This window comes from Aphanomyces invadans, assembly GCF_000520115.1.
Source record: "Aphanomyces invadans strain NJM9701 unplaced genomic scaffold supercont1.16, whole genome shotgun sequence".
Classification (NCBI taxonomy): Eukaryota; Oomycota; class Saprolegniomycetes; order Saprolegniales; family Verrucalvaceae; genus Aphanomyces; species Aphanomyces invadans.
Window position 1 is genome coordinate 23,808 of NW_008580161.1, and position 17,990 is coordinate 41,797.

The 17,990-nt window shown below is 56.8% G+C and overlaps 8 protein-coding genes across 14 annotated transcripts; 5 read left to right on the plus strand and 3 right to left on the minus strand.

Annotated features, from left to right (window-relative positions):
• Positions 1-17: 17 nt before the first annotated feature.
• Positions 18-1,266, minus strand: H310_07981. 2 transcript variants are annotated; one of them, XM_008873522.1, is made up of 6 exons: positions 1,049-1,266; positions 887-998; positions 681-841; positions 553-633; positions 168-510; positions 18-106 (listed from the first exon to the last, which is right to left on the minus strand). In XM_008873522.1, exons 1-5 carry the CDS (start codon positions 1,157-1,159, stop codon positions 217-219), a joined length of 759 nt encoding a protein of 252 aa, XP_008871744.1. In that variant the 5' UTR covers positions 1,160-1,266; the 3' UTR covers positions 18-106; positions 168-216. The 2 variants fall into 2 exon arrangements, with proteins under 2 accessions (XP_008871744.1, XP_008871743.1); XM_008873521.1 differs by having other exon boundaries at positions 18-510.
• Positions 1,267-1,533: 267 nt separating this feature from the next.
• H310_07982 (hypothetical protein) lies at positions 1,534-3,535 on the plus strand. The gene is made up of 3 exons (XM_008873523.1): positions 1,534-2,233; positions 2,281-2,917; positions 2,984-3,535. The coding sequence occupies exons 1-3, from the start codon at positions 1,549-1,551 to the stop codon at positions 3,387-3,389; spliced, it is 1,728 nt and encodes a 575-aa protein (XP_008871745.1). The 5' UTR covers positions 1,534-1,548; the 3' UTR covers positions 3,390-3,535.
• H310_07983 (hypothetical protein) lies at positions 3,481-5,052 on the minus strand. Of its 4 annotated transcripts, XM_008873524.1 has the most exons (7): positions 4,998-5,052; positions 4,674-4,949; positions 4,210-4,626; positions 3,984-4,143; positions 3,817-3,923; positions 3,641-3,769; positions 3,481-3,595 (listed from the first exon to the last, which is right to left on the minus strand). In XM_008873524.1, the coding sequence occupies exons 1-7, from the start codon at positions 5,037-5,039 to the stop codon at positions 3,506-3,508; spliced, it is 1,221 nt and encodes a 406-aa protein (XP_008871746.1). In that variant the 5' UTR covers positions 5,040-5,052; the 3' UTR covers positions 3,481-3,505. The 4 variants fall into 4 exon arrangements, with proteins under 4 accessions (XP_008871746.1, XP_008871747.1, XP_008871748.1 ...); XM_008873525.1 differs by having other exon boundaries at positions 3,641-3,923; XM_008873526.1 differs by having other exon boundaries at positions 4,674-5,052.
• Positions 5,053-5,116: 64 nt separating this feature from the next.
• Positions 5,117-6,749, plus strand: H310_07984 (the record flags this gene model as incomplete). Of its 2 annotated transcripts, XM_008873528.1 has the most annotated exons (5): positions 5,117-5,800; positions 5,856-6,017; positions 6,063-6,116; positions 6,166-6,417; positions 6,472-6,749. In XM_008873528.1, 5 exons carry the CDS (start codon positions 5,117-5,119, stop codon positions 6,667-6,669), a joined length of 1,350 nt encoding a protein of 449 aa, XP_008871750.1. In that variant the 3' UTR covers positions 6,670-6,749. The 2 variants fall into 2 exon arrangements, with proteins under 2 accessions (XP_008871750.1, XP_008871751.1); XM_008873529.1 differs by having other exon boundaries at positions 6,166-6,749.
• A 72-nt stretch (positions 6,750-6,821) lies between these two features.
• H310_07985 lies at positions 6,822-9,220 on the plus strand. 2 transcript variants are annotated; one of them, XM_008873530.1, is made up of 9 exons: positions 6,822-7,314; positions 7,361-7,594; positions 7,773-7,858; positions 7,914-7,981; positions 8,038-8,333; positions 8,392-8,467; positions 8,514-8,655; positions 8,701-8,813; positions 8,867-9,220. In XM_008873530.1, exons 1-9 carry the CDS (start codon positions 6,830-6,832, stop codon positions 8,969-8,971), a joined length of 1,605 nt encoding a protein of 534 aa, XP_008871752.1. In that variant the 5' UTR covers positions 6,822-6,829; the 3' UTR covers positions 8,972-9,220. The 2 variants fall into 2 exon arrangements, with proteins under 2 accessions (XP_008871752.1, XP_008871753.1); XM_008873531.1 differs by having other exon boundaries at positions 8,392-8,655.
• Positions 9,221-9,884: 664 nt separating this feature from the next.
• On the plus strand, positions 9,885-12,034 carry H310_07986 (hypothetical protein; the record flags this gene model as incomplete). Its single annotated transcript, XM_008873532.1, has 1 exon — positions 9,885-12,034. Exon 1 carries the CDS (start codon positions 10,067-10,069, stop codon positions 12,032-12,034), a length of 1,968 nt encoding a protein of 655 aa, XP_008871754.1. The 5' UTR covers positions 9,885-10,066.
• A 447-nt stretch (positions 12,035-12,481) lies between these two features.
• H310_07987 (AGC protein kinase) lies at positions 12,482-14,509 on the minus strand. The gene is made up of 4 exons (XM_008873533.1): positions 14,200-14,509; positions 14,059-14,156; positions 13,522-14,016; positions 12,482-13,213 (listed from the first exon to the last, which is right to left on the minus strand). The coding sequence occupies exons 1-4, from the start codon at positions 14,460-14,462 to the stop codon at positions 12,528-12,530; spliced, it is 1,542 nt and encodes a 513-aa protein (XP_008871755.1). The 5' UTR covers positions 14,463-14,509; the 3' UTR covers positions 12,482-12,527.
• A 794-nt stretch (positions 14,510-15,303) lies between these two features.
• Positions 15,304-17,793, plus strand: H310_07988 (hypothetical protein). The gene is made up of 8 exons (XM_008873534.1): positions 15,304-15,810; positions 15,856-15,909; positions 15,952-16,134; positions 16,189-16,280; positions 16,327-16,677; positions 16,733-17,200; positions 17,256-17,527; positions 17,580-17,793. The coding sequence occupies exons 1-8, from the start codon at positions 15,328-15,330 to the stop codon at positions 17,702-17,704; spliced, it is 2,028 nt and encodes a 675-aa protein (XP_008871756.1). The 5' UTR covers positions 15,304-15,327; the 3' UTR covers positions 17,705-17,793.
• The last annotated feature ends 197 nt before the right edge of the window (positions 17,794-17,990 follow it).

Consider the following 17,990-nt stretch of genomic DNA (forward strand, 5'->3'; position numbering starts at 1 on the left):
GAAGTCTCGGCTCGACCACCGTATAAAATGATAATCTTGTCACTCGATGTTAGATGGGACGGCATGGTATGCCGAGGAAGCACAGCACGCCCCAACCATTCCATAGCTACCCTTTGAACGGATGAGTGGAATGTTCTTGATGCGACTCTACTTTCAAATGGTATTACCGACGGCATGGGACCTCTCCCGGCAATCGACGATCATATCATCACCTGGTTACAACTCGTCCATGACTGTTCGTGGGTTTTGCATGCCCAAACAGTACGGCCACTCCTTTTCGTCGACGATTTCCACGGCGGTGTCTTCGTAAAATGGAGGCTTGGCCCCTCGGTTGTCGTTGAGAAACTTGAACACACCCGTGCAAGTTTCGTTCGAGCATGGTAGGTTTGCCAACCCGACCGGAACGTCCAAGCCACACGAATGTGCGCCGCAGTACCACCGCGTCTCATTCTGGCGGAAGCACACGTGTTCACCTTCGTTGCAGGACATGAAAAACGATCCAGGCGCAATCTACTCGCGCATCGTCACGCGCGACACATTGCAACATCGTACGGCTCGCTTTGGTGTACAAAACCCCACGCGATCGACGTAGGCGAAACCGCAGTGGTCAAACAGCGCGGGAGTTAACCGTCCCTACATGAAGCACCACGTGGTTTCTCTTTGCTGCGGAGACATTGTACAGCGAGTGAGCGACAGATCTTGAACGTTGAGGCAGACGTAAAGAATGCAGTGTTTTGAGGCGGCGACAAGAACATGGGCGCTAAAGGAGAGCACGGCGCACAAAATATTTGCTTGAGCGGCACGTGACCTGGGTTGGTCACATCGAGCATGCACGAAACCCCTACAGCACGCTTGTTACCACGGCAATTTGGTCGCATGCCCCCACCGGTGTCCAAGAGGGTTGTGTAAAATGTTATAATTTGGGCCTCTTGGACGGGCACGCAGCATCGCGGATATTGGTGCTCGATGCAAAATGACATGGGGCTCTTGTCCGAGATCTGGAACAGAGGTAGAGATCAAACACCTCTCCTCGCCGTCACCAACGTACATTGCCGACGGAGATTCCAGAGGCTTTGCAAATCATGTTGGTTGTGTCCACTGAACCTGCCGCAACCGTAGTACAAGCAAGAAGCACGACAATCACACCATCCCGCCCCATTCCAAAGATCGTGTGAATGCCAGTTACGTCTCGAGTGTTATTGCTCTATTCGGGGCATTTCTGTCGTCAAATCTCTATCCATGAATGGACGCACATGCAGCACACAGCCTTCAAACAGACAGGCCATGCATATTCCCACACTTCTTCTCGCGCGATATTCATGTACGTCAGAACCATGTCGACCGACATGGACAGACAGCACATTGCGTTGTGATAGACGACCAGATCATGTAGATGCAAAGTCACACTATTTGGAACCGGGTTCGTCTACTTCCGTATCCGGATGGTGTCTATTGACCGAACGCCATCTTGTCGTTGAATAAAAATATGTCGTATTCTATGAACAATAAAATAAATCCGCCGCGGTCCTCATTGGAGTGACTCGTTCGATGTCGGGAAAACGTCCACGAGCCTTGGACGACACGACCACCTCGGACACGTTGGAGTTCAAATGGCGCCGCATGGCCGTGGGGGAAGCAGAGATTCGCCTGATGAGTCGAAAACCGAACGCGGATCGCGTCGTAGTACACACCCCAGTTACGCTCCACGGTGGTCTCCATGTCGAAGTTGACCCACCACCAGGGATCGTGTTCCACTCGTTCGACGAGCTCACCGACGCGTTGGGGGCCTACTTTGAAGCAACTCAGCAGGAATTCTCAATTCGCAACTCGATCACCGTGGAGCACGCCAACGAGACGGCCGCTCGAAGCGTCCGGTTCCCAGAGAACGACGTCCGGTTCAAGTACTCGTCCATGACTTATGTGTGCAAGCACGGTCGCACGCAGAAGCGACGAAACAACCCAGACCTTATGAAGACGAAGAAGGTTAAATTTGCATATTCTGGGTGCCAGGCTTGTTTGTGGATCAATCTCGTGCTGCTCGGTCCCCCGGGCGCCCGGCGGTGGGTGTACCATGTCCACAAGATGGTAAACGTCCACAACCACGAACTGAGCGTCGAGAATTCCGTGGCATCGCTGCGGCCCTTCCGTGCCTACCTCGATTTGATCTACGACATGAAGCACGCGGGGGCGTCTCCCCAAGATATGCTCACCATGCTCGCGGCCCGTGAACCAAGTATGTACAAGATCTCCATGGCGATTGCTTCTTACTTGTGACTGTAGCCAAGAAGATCACGATTCAAACCGTACGTAATATTCTGCGCAACTATGCGGTGGAACTGGCCGCCCCGACCCCGCCACCCCGCTTGCGACCGCATCACGTCCCCCGCTTGATGCATTCGTCGTTGGCATCCGCGCACACAACGCCCGCCACCGCCGCCTTTCATCAACTCTTCTCGTCGCTTGTCAAAGCTTCTATTCAACAGACACATGTGCCAGGGGTTCCTCCGTCCTCGCGCTTCTACTACCTCAACCTGTGCGCAGTCCAGTCGGTGCTCCACCGGTCGTGGCAGATTGTTCACGATCAAGACCACGAGGCAATCACCACAGCCCCTTCTAGCCTCCCGCCCGAGTCGGCGGAGAAAACTTTCCACTCGAGCATTCTTACCGCCGTGGCCGCGGATGGAATGTCTTCGATGGCGCCGTTTTGTGTGTTTCCAAGGCAAGCGACGGCCAATGGATGGTTGCATCACGTTGCGCCCAACGTTGTGCTCACAGATCATGGCTTGGTCACCCCCGACGCCATGGAGTGCGCTCTTTTGTTCTTCCAAGCGAATTTGCCGCCAAAACTGCCACGTCCAGTTGTGTTTGTGGTCGATCACGCGTCGACATCTCCAGCTCTTGTTCAGCTCTGCACTCGGTACGCATTTCCAACTGCCCGAGCAATGGATTGCTGTTAATGCTACTGACTTGGATCGCATTATAGCCACAAGATCGTGCTCGTGTCGTGGAAGGACTTGTACGTAGGCGATAAGGACATTGTCCTCCCGCTTCGACGGAGTTTGTTGGCCCCGTTTGAGTCTCAGCTGTGCCGCCAACTCGCCGTCGTTTTGCCCCACCTCGCCACGACTGCCGCCATTGTCGCTGACTTGCCGGCCATCGTTGCACATGTGTTCCAAACGAGTATGGCGAACGTCGGTGCGGCAACCATCGTCGATGCCTTCCGACAGAGTGGGCTACACCCGCCAAACTTGCCTCTCTTGGCAGGACCACCGCAGTCGCACCACCACTCGCTTTCGAAGGTGTCCGTGGTGGTGCAAGAGCATCGGACGGCCACCATATCGGTGCAATCGAATTCGATGCCTCGATTTGCCGTGGAACGGCGAATGTAGCAATGAATCCCACCATGGTGATGTGTGTTTTTGCTGGGAAATCCCATGTCTCGATGGACTTTTCTCAAGTGTATGCGCGCGTCAAAGAGCAACGAGTACAAAGTGCGAATTGAACGCTACAACGACCCCGCAGTGGCTGCTTGTTGATGCACAAATTTCTCCCAGACGTACGCGGCTTCCGCTTCCTTCCCGAGCAACGCTTGCGCCTACACCGCAACTGAGGCAGTTTTTCCACGTGAATTAGGACATACGTGCCGCTGGGCTTGGACCCGGCGGGCTTCTTCGGCTAGAGCGCATTCGGCGCGCAGATCCTGGACTTCTTTTTCGAGGCGAAAACACCTTGCGGCGTCCTGGGCAGCTGCAGCTTTTGCTTCGTCCACCTACAACTAGCGTCAGCGACGCAGAGCGGATGGACGCAGTGCTGCACCAAGCGCTTGCACGTCATGCGTTCGATGTGGACTCGATCGTCGGCCGTGGCGGCTTCCTCGAGAGCTTTCTTAAATCGGTCGACTTGGTCCTGCCACTGTTTTTTCTCTGCAGGAATGCTCGCTCGTGAGAAGTCGCCTCAACCGAATGGACCGTGTGCGAACCAACCTCGTTGAAAGTCCATGACGGCCATCTTCAAGCGGGAGATTCGCGTGTCCCGCCGGGCAATTCGATTCGACATGTCGACTTGGACACGACTGAGCATGCCCTTGGTTTCTTCCAGCTGATCCACTACCAACTGCATGTCCTTTCGATGCTCGGCATCAACCTTTGTACCCCGGTGAAAGCACTCACGACCTGTCATCCATTCAACGATCGACCGGTCATCGCTTACCGCAGCAAATGTTGCGTGGGTTTGTTCGAGCACTGCACATTGGCCATGCAGAACTTTTACTTTTGCATCGAGGTCCGCGGCGCGCTTCTCGGCCTTCTTGCGACCTGAGCGTTCCCCGTCGAGAGATCGCTGAAGCACGACCAGCTCCCCCTTTTGTGTGTCGGCAGCAGCGGCGGCAGCACGCACCTGCCTGCGCAGGTCAGTCAAGTCGGCTTCCAACTGCTTTAGCTCGGTCTCCTTCGTCAGTATCGCACGCGTTTGTGACTCAACGGTTGTTTCAAGCGCTTGGATGCGATCCATGCATTCGGTTAAAGCTGTCGTCCGCGCTTGCAGGTCGACTGTCGATGCTTTCAGCTGCGCCGACAAGTTGACGATTGCCGCTGTATCCTTGGTGGCTGATGCTACTTTCCTTGACAACTATGCGGTGTCAACGCGGGGTATGGATATGGCACATGTCTATATACCTCCATCCGCAACAACTTCATTTCGTTGGACATGTCTGCAATTAGCGCTTCATACTCCTCGTGCATAGCCTGGGCTGCCTGCATTTGCATCACTGCTGATTGAGCTTCGTCACTTCTTCGCCTGTCGTGCACCGGTGCTGAATGTTTCAGAGAGCGGTGCGACCCGGTCGTCTTGCAGAATTCGAAAGGTCGATCGATGCCCTCGTCGTGTAGGCCGAGGTCCTTCAAGCTCGACACTGCTTTCGTGAGAGCCTCTTCGATCTCCTTGTTCTGCCGCTACATGATCCAGATCACTTGGGGGCACCAGGTGAACCGTCCATGTACCTTTAGCGCCGAAAGGTCATGAATCGACAGCGGTGCCGACATGGAAAGATCAACCACATGGAACCGCCGGATAAATTATTCGGATACCAATATGCATGCGCCATCAAAATTTCTGTTGAATGCCGCGCGAGATCATCACGCTCCAAGTGGGCCAATGTGGGAACCAAATCGGGTCCGAGTTCTGGAAGCAGCTTTGTGTGGAGCACGGCATCTCACCCGACGGCATCGTGCAGGACTACGCGACTCAAGGTAACGACCGGAAGGACGTGTTCTTTTACCAAGCCGACGACGAGCACTACATCCCGCGCGCTCTCCTAATGGACTTGGAACCGCGCGTGATCAACTCTATCATGAACTCGAGCTACCGGAATCTATACAACCCAGAAAATACATTCATCGCTAAAGACGGCGGGGGTGCCGGGAACAACTGGGCCTCGGGGTACAACCAAGGCGAACAGCACCATGACCTGCTGATGGAAATGATCGATCGTGAAGCCGACGGCAGCGACAGCTTGGAGGGGTTTGTACTATGTCACTCGATTGCCGGCGGGACTGGATCTGGCATGGGGTCGTATCTTCTCGAGAACCTGAACGACCACTTTCCCAAGAAACTCATTCAAACATACTCGGTGTTTCCGAACCAAGACGATTTTCAAAGCGACGTCGTTGTGCAGCCGTACAATTCCCTCTTGACCCTCAAGCGCCTTGTTCTAAACAGCGATTGCGTCGTCGTCCTGGACAACACTGCGCTCAACCGCATCGCCGTGGATCGCCTGCGCATCGACAACCCCACAGTGTCCCAGGTATGACGTCAAGACTGCCCCTTCTGCTTCATGCAAACTCCCTGCTTCGTCTTAGCTCAACTCGCTTGTCTCAACCGTCATGGCGGCTTCGACGACAACCCTGCGGTACCCAGGATATATGAACAACGACTTGATCGGGCTCGTGGCGTCGTTGATCCCGACCCCGCGCTGCCATTTCCTCATGACCGGGTACACCCCGTTGACGATCGATGCGCAGGTACTTCCCTTCGGTATATCTTTCTGTCTCCGACACCATGTTTAGGTCTCTGCCGTGCGTAAAACTACCGTCCTTGACGTCATGCGTCGGCTCCTTCAGGTTTGCCATGACTTTCGATGAATCGAGTGAATTAACATCGCGCTTGCAGCCCAAAAACATTATGGTGTCCACGTCGACCAAGACAGGGTGCTACGTGTCGATCCTCAACATCATCCAGGGGGACGTGGACCCGACGCAAGTGCACAAGTCCCTGCAGCGCATTCGCGAGCGGAAGCTGGTAAAGTTCATTCCATGGGGACCGGCCAGCATTCAAGTTGCACTGTCGCGCAAGTCGCCGTACGTGGAAAGCGCGCACAAAGTGAACGGTCTCATGTTGGCCAACCACACGAGCATCGGAAACGTACGATATGCCTCGCGATCCTCCTTCCTCGTTCTGCGATGACGACTCACGTAGCTCTTTCACCGGTCCGTCGTGCACTACGACCGCCTGCGCAAACACAACGCGTTTATCGACCAGTACCGGAAGCAACCGATGTTTGCCGACGGCTTGGAAGAGTTTGACAATGCCAGGGAGGTCGTGACGAGCATGATCGAGGAGTACAAGGCCAGCGAGCGCGCTGACTACGCTACATGGGGCCAAACGGCGCCATAGTTTCCACGAATTTATGCTTTTTGCGAAATCCCATCAAGTAATTGGGAAAATTATGTTGCAACGAATTGGTTCATATCGTCTCTTATTGGTCAAAACGATCGATTTCATTTACATCCTATTGGTGGATGTGCTGGTTGTCCACCCGAGATGAACAACGCCGATGGACAAGCCGTACGATCGCAACTTACTCGACGCCGTCAATGCTGTCGTGTACGCCAAGATGCCGATTCGCCAGGCGACCAAGAAGTTCTCGGTGGTGCGCAGCACGTTGCAGCGCCGGGTTCATGCACTGATGCAGAAGGAATCCGCTGTCAGTGCCACGAGTGTTGACATGGCCGCCGAGCTTGTGAGCGCAGCGCCGTCTGTCGGCGTGATCGACTTGTCCCAACCCTTGCTTTTGTCTCCACCGGAACTGCCACGCTCCATTCCACATGTGTCTTCATTGCCACCACCTGTGAGCCCCATTGAAATCTCCAAAGGGCCTCACAAAGTCATCAACTGCAAAGTTCGTGCCATGCAACAGTCTGTCTCCAGCGCCATCGACGAGCTCAGCAACGATCTCATCCGTCAAGGAAAGCCAGTGTATAAGCTTGGACTCGGTCAAAGCCCGTTTCCAATTCCTGAGTGCATTGTGGACGAGCTCAAGTACGTCGTCTCGAGCGCCTCACCAATTCCACAGGGCACTGTATAGAGCGCACGCCCACCAGCGCGACTACCTTCCTGTCGCGGGCCTGCCTGAGTTGCGCCAAGACATTGCGAAGTGGGCCACGGCGAAACTTGGAATGACGTACACGCAAGATGATGTGCTGGTCGGCCCTGGCACAAAGGAACTCCTGTTTGTCTTGCAAACAGTGTACTACGGCGACCTCCTCCTTCCGAACCCGAGCTGCATGAGTTACGCTCCTCAAGCGAACATCGCTGGACGGTACTGTCCTCTATCATTTGCTTGAAATGCAATGCGACGGCCTTCCGTCGATGTGAGATCAAGTAGCGCTTCCCCGCGTTGTGATGTCTTGTGGTTTGGCACTCCTCTCGTGAAGATGGAATTGCGCAGAAAGTGCAGCACAGTATATCCTGTGGATCTTAACCGATCCGTTGCTTAGGAACATGATCTGGCTGCCAACGTACGCCGAGGATAGATGGGTCCTTCAACCCGCCGTACTCGAAGCCCACTGTGCAGTCGATCCTTGTAATGCTCCCATTTCACATATTTGTTCGTTCGCTGACCACGTGGCGGGGGCTAGATGCCCCGCGAATCCTCATCCTCAACTCCCCATCCAACCCCACGGGGTGCTCGTACTCGGCTGACGACGTATAGCCATGTATATATTTTTCCTCCCTTCTCACTGCTGGGCGGTTCTGGTATAGCTGAAAGCAATCGCGGGGTTGGCCAAAAAGTACCGGTTGCTGGTCGTATCGGACGAGCTGTACTCGGACCTGACACACGAAGCGCATGTCTCGATCTCGACGTTCTACCCGGAAGGCACGATTGTGTCTGGGGGGTTGAGCAAATGGTGCGGCGCTGGCGGGTGGCGCGTCGGATTTTGGCTCTTTTCCTCGGGCCTGGACTGGCTTCGCAATGCCATGCTCGTGATGGCATCGGAAACATACACGTCGGTCGCGTCGCCACTGCAGTATGCGGCGCGCCGCGCGTTCGTGCCAGGGTACGTCCATATCCAACAACTGCCCAACCAACTGCTGGCTGAACGAGGCGGCACACAGGTGCCCCGAGTTGGCCGCGTACAAGAAAAAGTGCTGCCGAACGCTCCAGTTGGTCGGCCAGTGGTGCACCTTTCAGGTCTGTACGATGCATTGGTTTTATCTTGTGAACGGTCGGTTTGCAGCTCCACAAACTCAACGTCCAAGTTCACCAGCCGCAAGGCGGGTTTTACCTCTTTCCGTGCTTTCGATCGTATCGACAACTCCTGGCCACACGTGGCATCACGACTGACGTCGAGCTGTGCGAGCAGCTCCTGCACGACACAGGTCCGTCCTCGTCGAGCAAGAGTCGTCCAGACTGAATTTTGGAAGGGGTGGCCATCTTGCCGGGGTCCTTCTTTGGCCGGCAGCCGCACGAGCTGTTTGTCCGAATTGCGTTTGTCGACTTCAAAGGCGACATCGCTATGTACGTGATAGACAGCGAGGTGCGTCGCGAGTCGCTCTCGATCTTTGTGTGACCGTCTGCGGATGACGCTAGAGCGGCGACGTGGGGCTACACAATCGCGAAGGCTTTGTGCATTCCGTGTGTCCGAATATATGGACTGCCATGAAGTTGCTGGCCAAGTGGCTTCAGATCGAGTGACAGAGCGCGCGCGCGCATTGCGCCTTTGGCTCTCCGTGGCGCGCCACCTCTCTCCCACGCTTCCTACGACGGGATGCCCTTGTCGATAGCAAGATGTGCAGTGTCAAGCTGCTGTGCTGGGGCGTCGCTGTCCTGGCGTATGCTGTAGGGATGAGCGGATAACTTCAGTTGGGCCGCGCACTTGGTCGGGTCCCAGCACCTACAATCGTGTGTCGAATGCAATGGACGGCAGAACATTCTATATTCGACGCCATACACGCGGCCATGTGTGACCGAGACGTCACGTGGCCCATGCAGTGTAACAACACTGCAGGATCCCCCTCCCTGTGCCAAACACAGACGATTCCAGGACTCCATGTCGGACGCTCCTGATGGTGAAAGGCATGTCCCAAGCACACGCGACGACCGCACCGGCCTGAAGATCGGATGGACGTCAAGTCGACGGCGTCTGTGCAATGGCATGGTCGCATAGGCCAACGCGGCGGCGGCCGCGTCCGTGTTGGAAAGTGGGATTCGTCAGGTCCACCGCCGTCGAGTTCACCAAATTCCACTAATCGCAAGGTCGCCCCCTCGTCTGCGACCTCACGCGATGCTAGAGAACGTTTGAACGAGGCCGAGCGCGGCGTTGACAACTCGGCGTTTGAATAGCCAAGAGCTCGCGGCTTTGGCACCCGAGACGACGTCGTTGCTCTCGAGCGATTTTGTCTCGAAGCAACTGGTCGTGGGGGCATGTATTGATTTAAGGGCAGTTTCAGAGGCGTCGGGCCCGGCGTTCTTGAAAAGAGGTGCACTTTCCATCGATGGTGTCTCTTCCGCGTGCAGCTCCCGCGCAGCCGGGACCGGACCAAACGCGGGCTTTGTGCGTGACTCACGCCGACGACGCTTGCCGTCCCATAGTCAAACCAAGCGCTGTGAGGAACGCTGGTTAGACGGGCCAGGGACGGAGGTCAAACGGCGCGGCCGTCGTCTGTCGTGTGTGCCGTCTACGCGGTCGCTGTGATCGACGGCTTGACGCGTGAGTTTGGCGACGTGCATCTCTCCAGGATATCCTACAGGCAGCGACGCGCAGTCACAGGAAGGCGGTCGCAGCTGTTCATGCACCCTAGACCCAGCGGGACAGACGCAACTGCATCAAATTTCATTTTTCCTCGACGGCGCCGTCGACATCGCGCGACGCAATTCCCACCCCACCCGAAAATCATGGCTCGTCCTCCCACCAATACCCACGTCTTTGACTGCATCGTGGTGGGCGCGGGCCCGAACGGCCTCGCCCTCGCGGCGGAGCTCCGGTATCAAGGCGTGACGAACTTCATCGTGCTCGATCGGCTCGCGACGCCCAACATCCAGACGAAAGCCACCATTGTGTGGCCTGGGTGCCTCGACCAGCTAGCCAAGTACAGCGGAGTCATGGACACGATCCATAGCCGATGCGAATTCGTCCACCAAATCGCGTACTCGACCAAGGACGGGTACTTTTCCAAGGTCCCGCTCGGCAAGTACTTTGCGTCGCGGTACAAGCACGGCGTGTTCGTGGAGCAGTGGCACACGGAAAAAGCGCTCACGATGCACCTCGTCGAGCACAATGTTGAGATCCGCCGCCAGACGGAGCTCGAATCGTACGAGTACATCGCCCCCGACGTGATCCAAGCCACGCTGGTGGTCAACCGAGGCCAGGTAGACGAATTGACGCACGTGGTGTGTACCAAATATCTCGTGGGATGCGACGGCGGTCGCTCGGTTGTCCGCAAGCTCATGGGCGTGCCATTCGATGGCGAGACGCTTCCGCATTCCATGATGAATGCCCACATACGGACAAAGGAGCCGTTGCCCGTCCAGCGCGACGAGCTGCGCCAGATCTGCTTTGAAGCTGGGTCGAGCTTCATCACGCCGCTGCCGGACAACTCGTACTTTGTCGCGATCGACGTGTCCCAGCAACAGGACAAGTATTGCTCGCCGACGGAAAAAACCAAGCACGGCGACCGTGTCCAGCTCGACTTTACGATGGAACAGCTCGAAGACATTTGTTCGGAGCGCATCATGCCCATGCAGATCGAGTCGGTGGTGTGGCAGTCGCATTTTCGTGTGCCTCACCGCCTCGCGCGCAGTTTTGTCGACACTTCGTCGCACGTGTTCATCGCGGGAGATGCCGCGCACTGCCACACGCCGCTCATGGGCCTCGGTCTCACGATCGGGGTGCAGGAAGCGGTCAACCTCGGGTGGAAACTCGCGTTTGTCTTGTCTGGCCGCGCGCAGCCTTCCCTCCTTGCCACATATGCCTCCGAGCGCCGTGAAGCAGCGGCAGCGACGCTTCAAGTCCTCAAGAAGACATCCACGGCGTTCCACGTGTACGGCCCTTTGAAGCTTCTGCTGCGCCGCAGCTCGCTCTGGTACAACTCGCAAACGGTGGCATTTCAAAAGGGCATGTCGGCCAGCATGGACGGGTCGTACATCCACTACGCGACAAGTCCGCTGAGTGTCAACCACATCATCGCCCCCACGCCTTCGTCGTGGAGTGGTCTGCAAGGGTGCCAAGAGCTCCTCGGGCTCCACGGTCACGCGTTGCCAAAAGTCCAAGCCGGCGATCTCGCGCCGCACTTGGCCCGCGCCGACCCGGTCTTTTACCGCGGCACGGGCTTCAAGCTGCTCTTGTTTACCGGCATCGGCCATGGCGAGTTCACCCATGGCCAGCTCCAAACGATCGGAGACAATCTCATGCATGACACGTGTGGAGTTGTGTCGTCGGCGATGGTGGTGACGGCAGTCGAAGACCACCAAGCGTTTGATGTGCAAGCCCCAGCCATGTTTCTCGTCCGTCCCGACGGGTTCGTCGGCCTTCGCACCAACGTCGTGGACGATGCGAGAATTGTCATGACGTATTTGGCGACGCGGGTGGGCATCCGAGGCATCAAAGCGTCCGACATGACGTTGGATGCCACCCCAACGCGGACAGGATCCAAGTCGTGGTCGCTTTTGTGGGCCGCCCCGGTCGTCATGGGCATGGTTACGGTCGGCGCGGCCATCCTGAAGCTCACTGTTCCTGCCATGTCCCGCGTGCATGCGTAGTCCTGCCAACTCTCAATGTATTTATCTGTGGACCAGTGTTTCGAGCGCACTTGAAAAGCCACAGGACGACGCCTCGATCGACGAGAGGCGCTTTCCGATACAGTCTTCCCCAGACAACCACATCCACCTCACTTCTACTCGAGTCCATCCTCGCGACTAGTGGGCGTAATATCCACTCGGTCGACGAAGTGATGGTATGCACCAAACGCCCGCCGTTGACGTCTCCAGTCGTAGATCCATCCCCGTTTGAAGGTATCACGTTTGAAAGCTGGGACCGGCATTCCACCAAAGGACAGCTCCCGGCGCCGCCAGCACCAAGCTGCTCCATGCCCTGCGTGAATCGCAGTCTCTACGCAGTTGCTGTGGCCCATGGGTCGAACGTGTCTCGCTCTCCACGAGAGTCGCGCGCGAGATTTCGTGGCATCGTCCACAACCGACACAAGACTGTTGGCCACCGACAATCGAACGACACTCGATTATTCGGGCATAAATATCACGACATCGAGTGGCCTCTTTGGAGGCGGGCGCCGTTCGTCGGGTGCTTACGCGCTGGAAGGGGATGGGAACCATTTGCGGTGGTGGTGGGGATGGTAAAGGAGAATCCTTGAAAATCGTCGACATCGTCGTCGTCATCGCCGCCGACCGTGTCGTTGTCGGTGAGGGTGCCGACGCTGGTTCGCGTAAACTCATTGTCAAAATTTTGGAGGTCCGTCGGCGAGTTTACGCGAGGTTTGAATGGAGGTTTGATCTGTTTAGCGACGAGGGCGGTCCAGTTGAGGCCGGCGAAGAACGGGTGCTGCCGGAGACTTTCTTCTGTCAGCCGCGTCGTCGGGTCCCGTTCGAGGAGCCCACGGAGAAGCGATTTGGTCGCAGAAGACAATCCGAATCGCGCGGGAAACGTGAGCGGTTGATGCAGTATGTTGTCGCACATGCGCTGGACGTCCTTGTCGAAGAATGGCGGCCATCCCGTGAGCATCTCAAACAAGAGAGTGCCAAGGCTCCACCAGTCGACGGCAAATCCGTAAGTTGCTTTCTTCTTGCGAGCGATCAGCATCTCCGGCGCCAGGTACTCGGGTGTCCCGCAGAACGTGCGGGCGCCGTCCAGAGCGCTCACCCGGCTCTTCGCCAGTCCAAAGTCCGTGATGCGCACGTGGCCGTCCGCATCGAGCAAGACGTTTTCTAGACGCCAACCCGGGTCAGAAAGCTGTTTGTGGCATCCTCTTCGATCCAACCCATCGATTGCACTCGCCAGGCCTGGTTCACACAAGAGCTGCACGGGTGTTGGTCCGTCGAGTCAAGTCCCAACGCCATCCACTTCCCTCCACCTTCTGTCGCGAGCGGAGCGACAGACGGTCGGAGCAGTCCCATCGCCGCAGCATGCATTTACACCCGACATGTTGCACAGCAAATTCAGCATATCTCAACTCCAACACACAGCACTCAACGATCGAGGACGACAGGAGAGATGGGTCGGTCGAGATGCGTACCTGGCTTGAGGTCCCTGTACACGATGCCCTTGGAGTGCAAATGGCCGAGAGCCGCGACGAGCTCGGCCGCGTAGAAGCGAACCATGGTCTCGCTGAACGCACGAAACTTCTTGAGGTGGAAGAAAATTTCACCTCCAATGCAAAAGTCGGACACCATGAAGAGCCGCTCGCGGGTCTGGAATGCGACACGGAGGGTCACCACGAATGGATGGTCGAGAACGGTCATCACGTCGCGCTCGGTCATGGTGTGGTCGACTTGGTGGCGCTGGATCAGCTCGCGCTTCTTGAGTACCTTCATGGCGTACAATGCAGACGGCGACTGCTTTCGACAGACCAAGTACACTTTGCCAAACGATCCTTTCCCGAGCACCTTGAGGACTTCAAAGTCGTCCATGGACCATTTGTGCTCGACATCGAACGGCTCCCGTGACGACGCGAACAGGTCCGTCTCAACGGGAGGACTGTGCGACGTCGCGGTCATGCGGTCTTCCAAGTCTACGTTCAGTGAGTCCAGGAGAACAATGCGGACACACAAACCATCGTTCATGGATTCGTCGGGGTTGGCAGATCGAGGAGACAAAAACGTTTCGAGCTCTGGTGGACGAGGGCGCAATGCCAAGAGAGCTTGCATGTAGCTACGCCATGGCGTCAGGGATGGAGTCAAGCACGAGACATTACGTTTCAAAGCCAAGACGGCGCTGCTCAATCACGCGAAGCGACAAGGACGAAAAGAGACGCTTGGGAGGAAATGGCAGACTCCGCACGGCGGCAAACCGCGGGCACAGCGCCTTGTGCAGCGCGCGGAATTCACTGTACCGTTTGCAAAGGTTCCATGTCGAGTCGGTGGATTCGACGGACATCATGAAGACTGTGTACCGTTGCTGGTGACGAAGCTCCAGTCGGGAGTCCCACGACGGGATGCGCACTCCTGTCACAGTCATCGCGGCCACCTCTCGATCGCGAACTTCGCCCAGTGTGTACCCCGATGTGAAACGTTTTGTATCCGGCTCGTGGGAACGTCCGGATACCGCGACGCTGGGCGTCAGTGGCCAGCAGCAGCGACGCACGCCTTTCACCATGGAGCCACATCCGTCTTGCCACTGCGCGCCGCTGGTACGACGTGCTCATGATCACCCTTCCCTGCTGCGACTGCATCCGATATCTCGGGGGAAAGTGTGTTTCGAACGTTAGGGCCATCTTATTACGGCCACATAAACGCGAAATTGTCGCCGCACTCGATCGACGGGACTCGACCCCCGCCATCTTCCGCTTCGTCGGTGGCGAATGCCGTATACATTTGTGCCACGTAGACCGGATGATCCATTGCATATGAATTCAGACCACTTGGTTGTCCCGTGGTGGACATCTGTGACGGGAAAATGTCGACGACGAGCGGCGTGGGCCAGTGACGATTCGCAAGTGATAACCGAGCTCAATCACACAACGTCGCTCCAACGCAGCACTGTTGTCCGGGCTCGCATTGCGAGCAAGTCGACGCATGTAGGTTGTTGAAGCTCGTAATCGGCGCCATGCGATGGCTACACACCTTTGTGGCTCGCATCGTCGAGGAACCATATTCCACAACGTTCTGCAATGATCTTGTTGGAAGCCTTTGGTGCATGGCGGCGCACAAGGAGTTCATGACGGCTTCCATCGAGGTACCGGTAGTCGGTCGCCATCACGCTGCGGAACGTCCGAGGACGTCCCGGCTGGAAAAAACCGCCAACGTTATCCGGATGAACCACATCGGTTTCGGCGAATTTTTTGGATTTTATCGAATGGGCCGAGTTTGCGAAGATCACGCACATGGTCAACACGCATGTGCACGTGGTGATCCCGGCGATGCCGCTGTCAAAGCAGGACAACCAGCAGCAACGGTCGCCAGCGTCGTCTGTCAAGGCTGTTGCAGCTGCTGGAGGCAACGACCATGCCTCGAACAATGATTCGGCCGAGAACAACCCCATCGATCCCGCCATCCACGGCGCGACATACACAATCGTGCAAGCCCGACATGTCAAGCTCCACGATAACAACAACACCATCGATGATGACCCCATTGGCGACTTGTCCATGGCGTCAGCTGTGCCGGAAGTTCAACTTCCTGGCGAAGTTGTCCGAACCATCTTGAGCTACCTTGACGGACCAAGTCTCGTCGCGTGCTCGGGTGTATCAACAACATGGCGCATTCAAACGCACGAACGACAGCTCTGGAAGCAAGCGTGTTTGACCAAGTGGCCAAGTTTGCAGCACCAGCTCTTGCCTCAGCTTCCGGGAGCCCCCGACTACGACGTACGTAGTTCGATCGCGATGGCGTCGCGTCAGGTCAAACTGTAGATCATTCGGCTGTACGGTGGAAGCTGGAAGTCGTGCTACATGCAGGGCAACAAGGTGCGCAGCCCGTCCTTCGCCTCGCGTCATGTTCTGTGTTAGAAATGCCAAACGGCGGAATGCATGGTTCACGTGCCTCAGTTTGAAGCTCCGGGGAACCACGGTCCCGACCGCATCGTGTCGGACACATTTGCCATCGACGAGCATTCGTTTTGCTTGTGGATCTTTCCTCGCGGCAACCCGAACGAAGTCGAATACTACGACCGGTCGTTGTCGGTTTACCTCGTACGTGTTGCCGTGGCGACGCGTGGGTGGCTCACGCATTGCGTTGGCGGCTAGGTAGTCACCGATTTGGACAAGCGGCCACTAGATTGGCTGACGTGCGCCGTTTTCACATTGAGTGTCGTGCATCCGACAGACCCGTCCAAGACGTATGCCGTGGATTTCTGTCCATCCATTGACTCACGTTGGTTGCAGCATCACGTGGCATTCGTCGCTCCACGACAACAAGTTCAACCACGCGCTGTACAACTGGGGCGTCCACTCACTCGGCGACCTCTCGTCGTTCAAGCCGAATGGGTTTGTCTTCCCGGACGGGTCTTTGCGCGTGTCGACTCGCGTCCGCCTCATGTCGATCTCAGTGCGAGTCCATGTCGAAGCAGGGTTTATGGCCCACGAAGGGCTCGGTCTTGGCCCGCACGTATGCACGATCGACCTGCCATTCTGCAGCACGCTGGCGGACTTGTTGGCAGCGCTCGCGTCACGATTTCCAGCCACGGACGTGAGTCAATGTCGTCTGTGGAGCTTTAGCCACAGTGCTCTGACCGGGTAAACCCTTCCTTGAGCGCAGCTGTGACTGGCTTACCTGTGTGTGCGCCGTTAGCCAGGCGAAACGACCACGCAAATGCCTCTCGGCTCTAACCACGTCGACCCCTCTCTTTGGCAACTTGCTCTGCGACGGCACCGACATCGATGCGTACTCGTGCTGTGATCTATTTCTCGACCCAGCGAGTCTCGACTCGTTTGTGTTCGTCAAGGTACTCGATCTGCACACGGGCGTCCTGCGCTACGTCGGCCGCCTGTGTTTGTCGGCGTTTCCGACGGCGCAAGCGATCGTGGCCTACTTGGCAGTGGCGTTTCCGCATGTGGCGCACTGGATGTCGGTGCGGGAGGAATGCGCTCCGCAGCTCGCGAGCATGTTGTCCCCCGTCGATCGATTGCTGCCGTCGGACGTTGTGATCTTTGCCGAATGCACTCCAACTCGCGCAGGCGCGTCCCCCACCTCGGACACCAACACGGACCGATGGATGATGCGAGTTCGCCGCTGCTTGGACCAGTACCTCGACCGGCAGTAAGTCCATCGAACACGATTCCGCGCGTTCAGAAGTAACTCGTTGAGAATGTAGCTACAAACACGCGAAAGCCCTGATCGCCAACCGTCTCCACCACATAACCCTCCACGACATCGAATGCATCGGGGACTTGCTCGACCTGCCACGGTTCCGCATCCACAGCGTTTTTGCCAAGTGCCACGAAAACGCGCGGCGCACGCTGCAGTACATCATGGAAGGGCGGCACCTCGGATTCATTTGCGACTCTTGCGGGGAGACTGACTTTGTCGGCGCTCGGTACAACTGCACCGTGTGCAGCGACTACGACCTGTGCCACCCCTGCTTTGGTCGGTTCGCCATCGTATGGCACGTTTGATTGACCGTTGTGTGTGCTGATAGAGCGATCGCACCAAGTGCGCCATCGATATGCCAACGTCGATGGCAAGTGGAGGCGCGTGCCCAACTTCGACGACCACAACCCGGCCACGCACCCCATGCACTGCATCTACCCCGTGTTTAGTTGACGGCAGAGCCCCACGAAGGGAGGCAAGTCAGGCTGTACTCTACCATAAGGAACTCCATGCAGGTCCCATGACCGTGCCGTCTTCGTCCGTACATTGGCGCGGCTCCATGCGCTCTAGGAGACACGTCAAACTGTCACGAGCTAGCCTTACCGTCATGTGGCATCGAACACACCTCGAGCGCCTTTGAATGGGGCGCTCCACTGCATGCAATAAAGGACCACACCGACGAGCATGGTGGATCCAAGGGCGTCGTCGGCCTGTTCGAGTGAATTCGCACCGGAGGCCT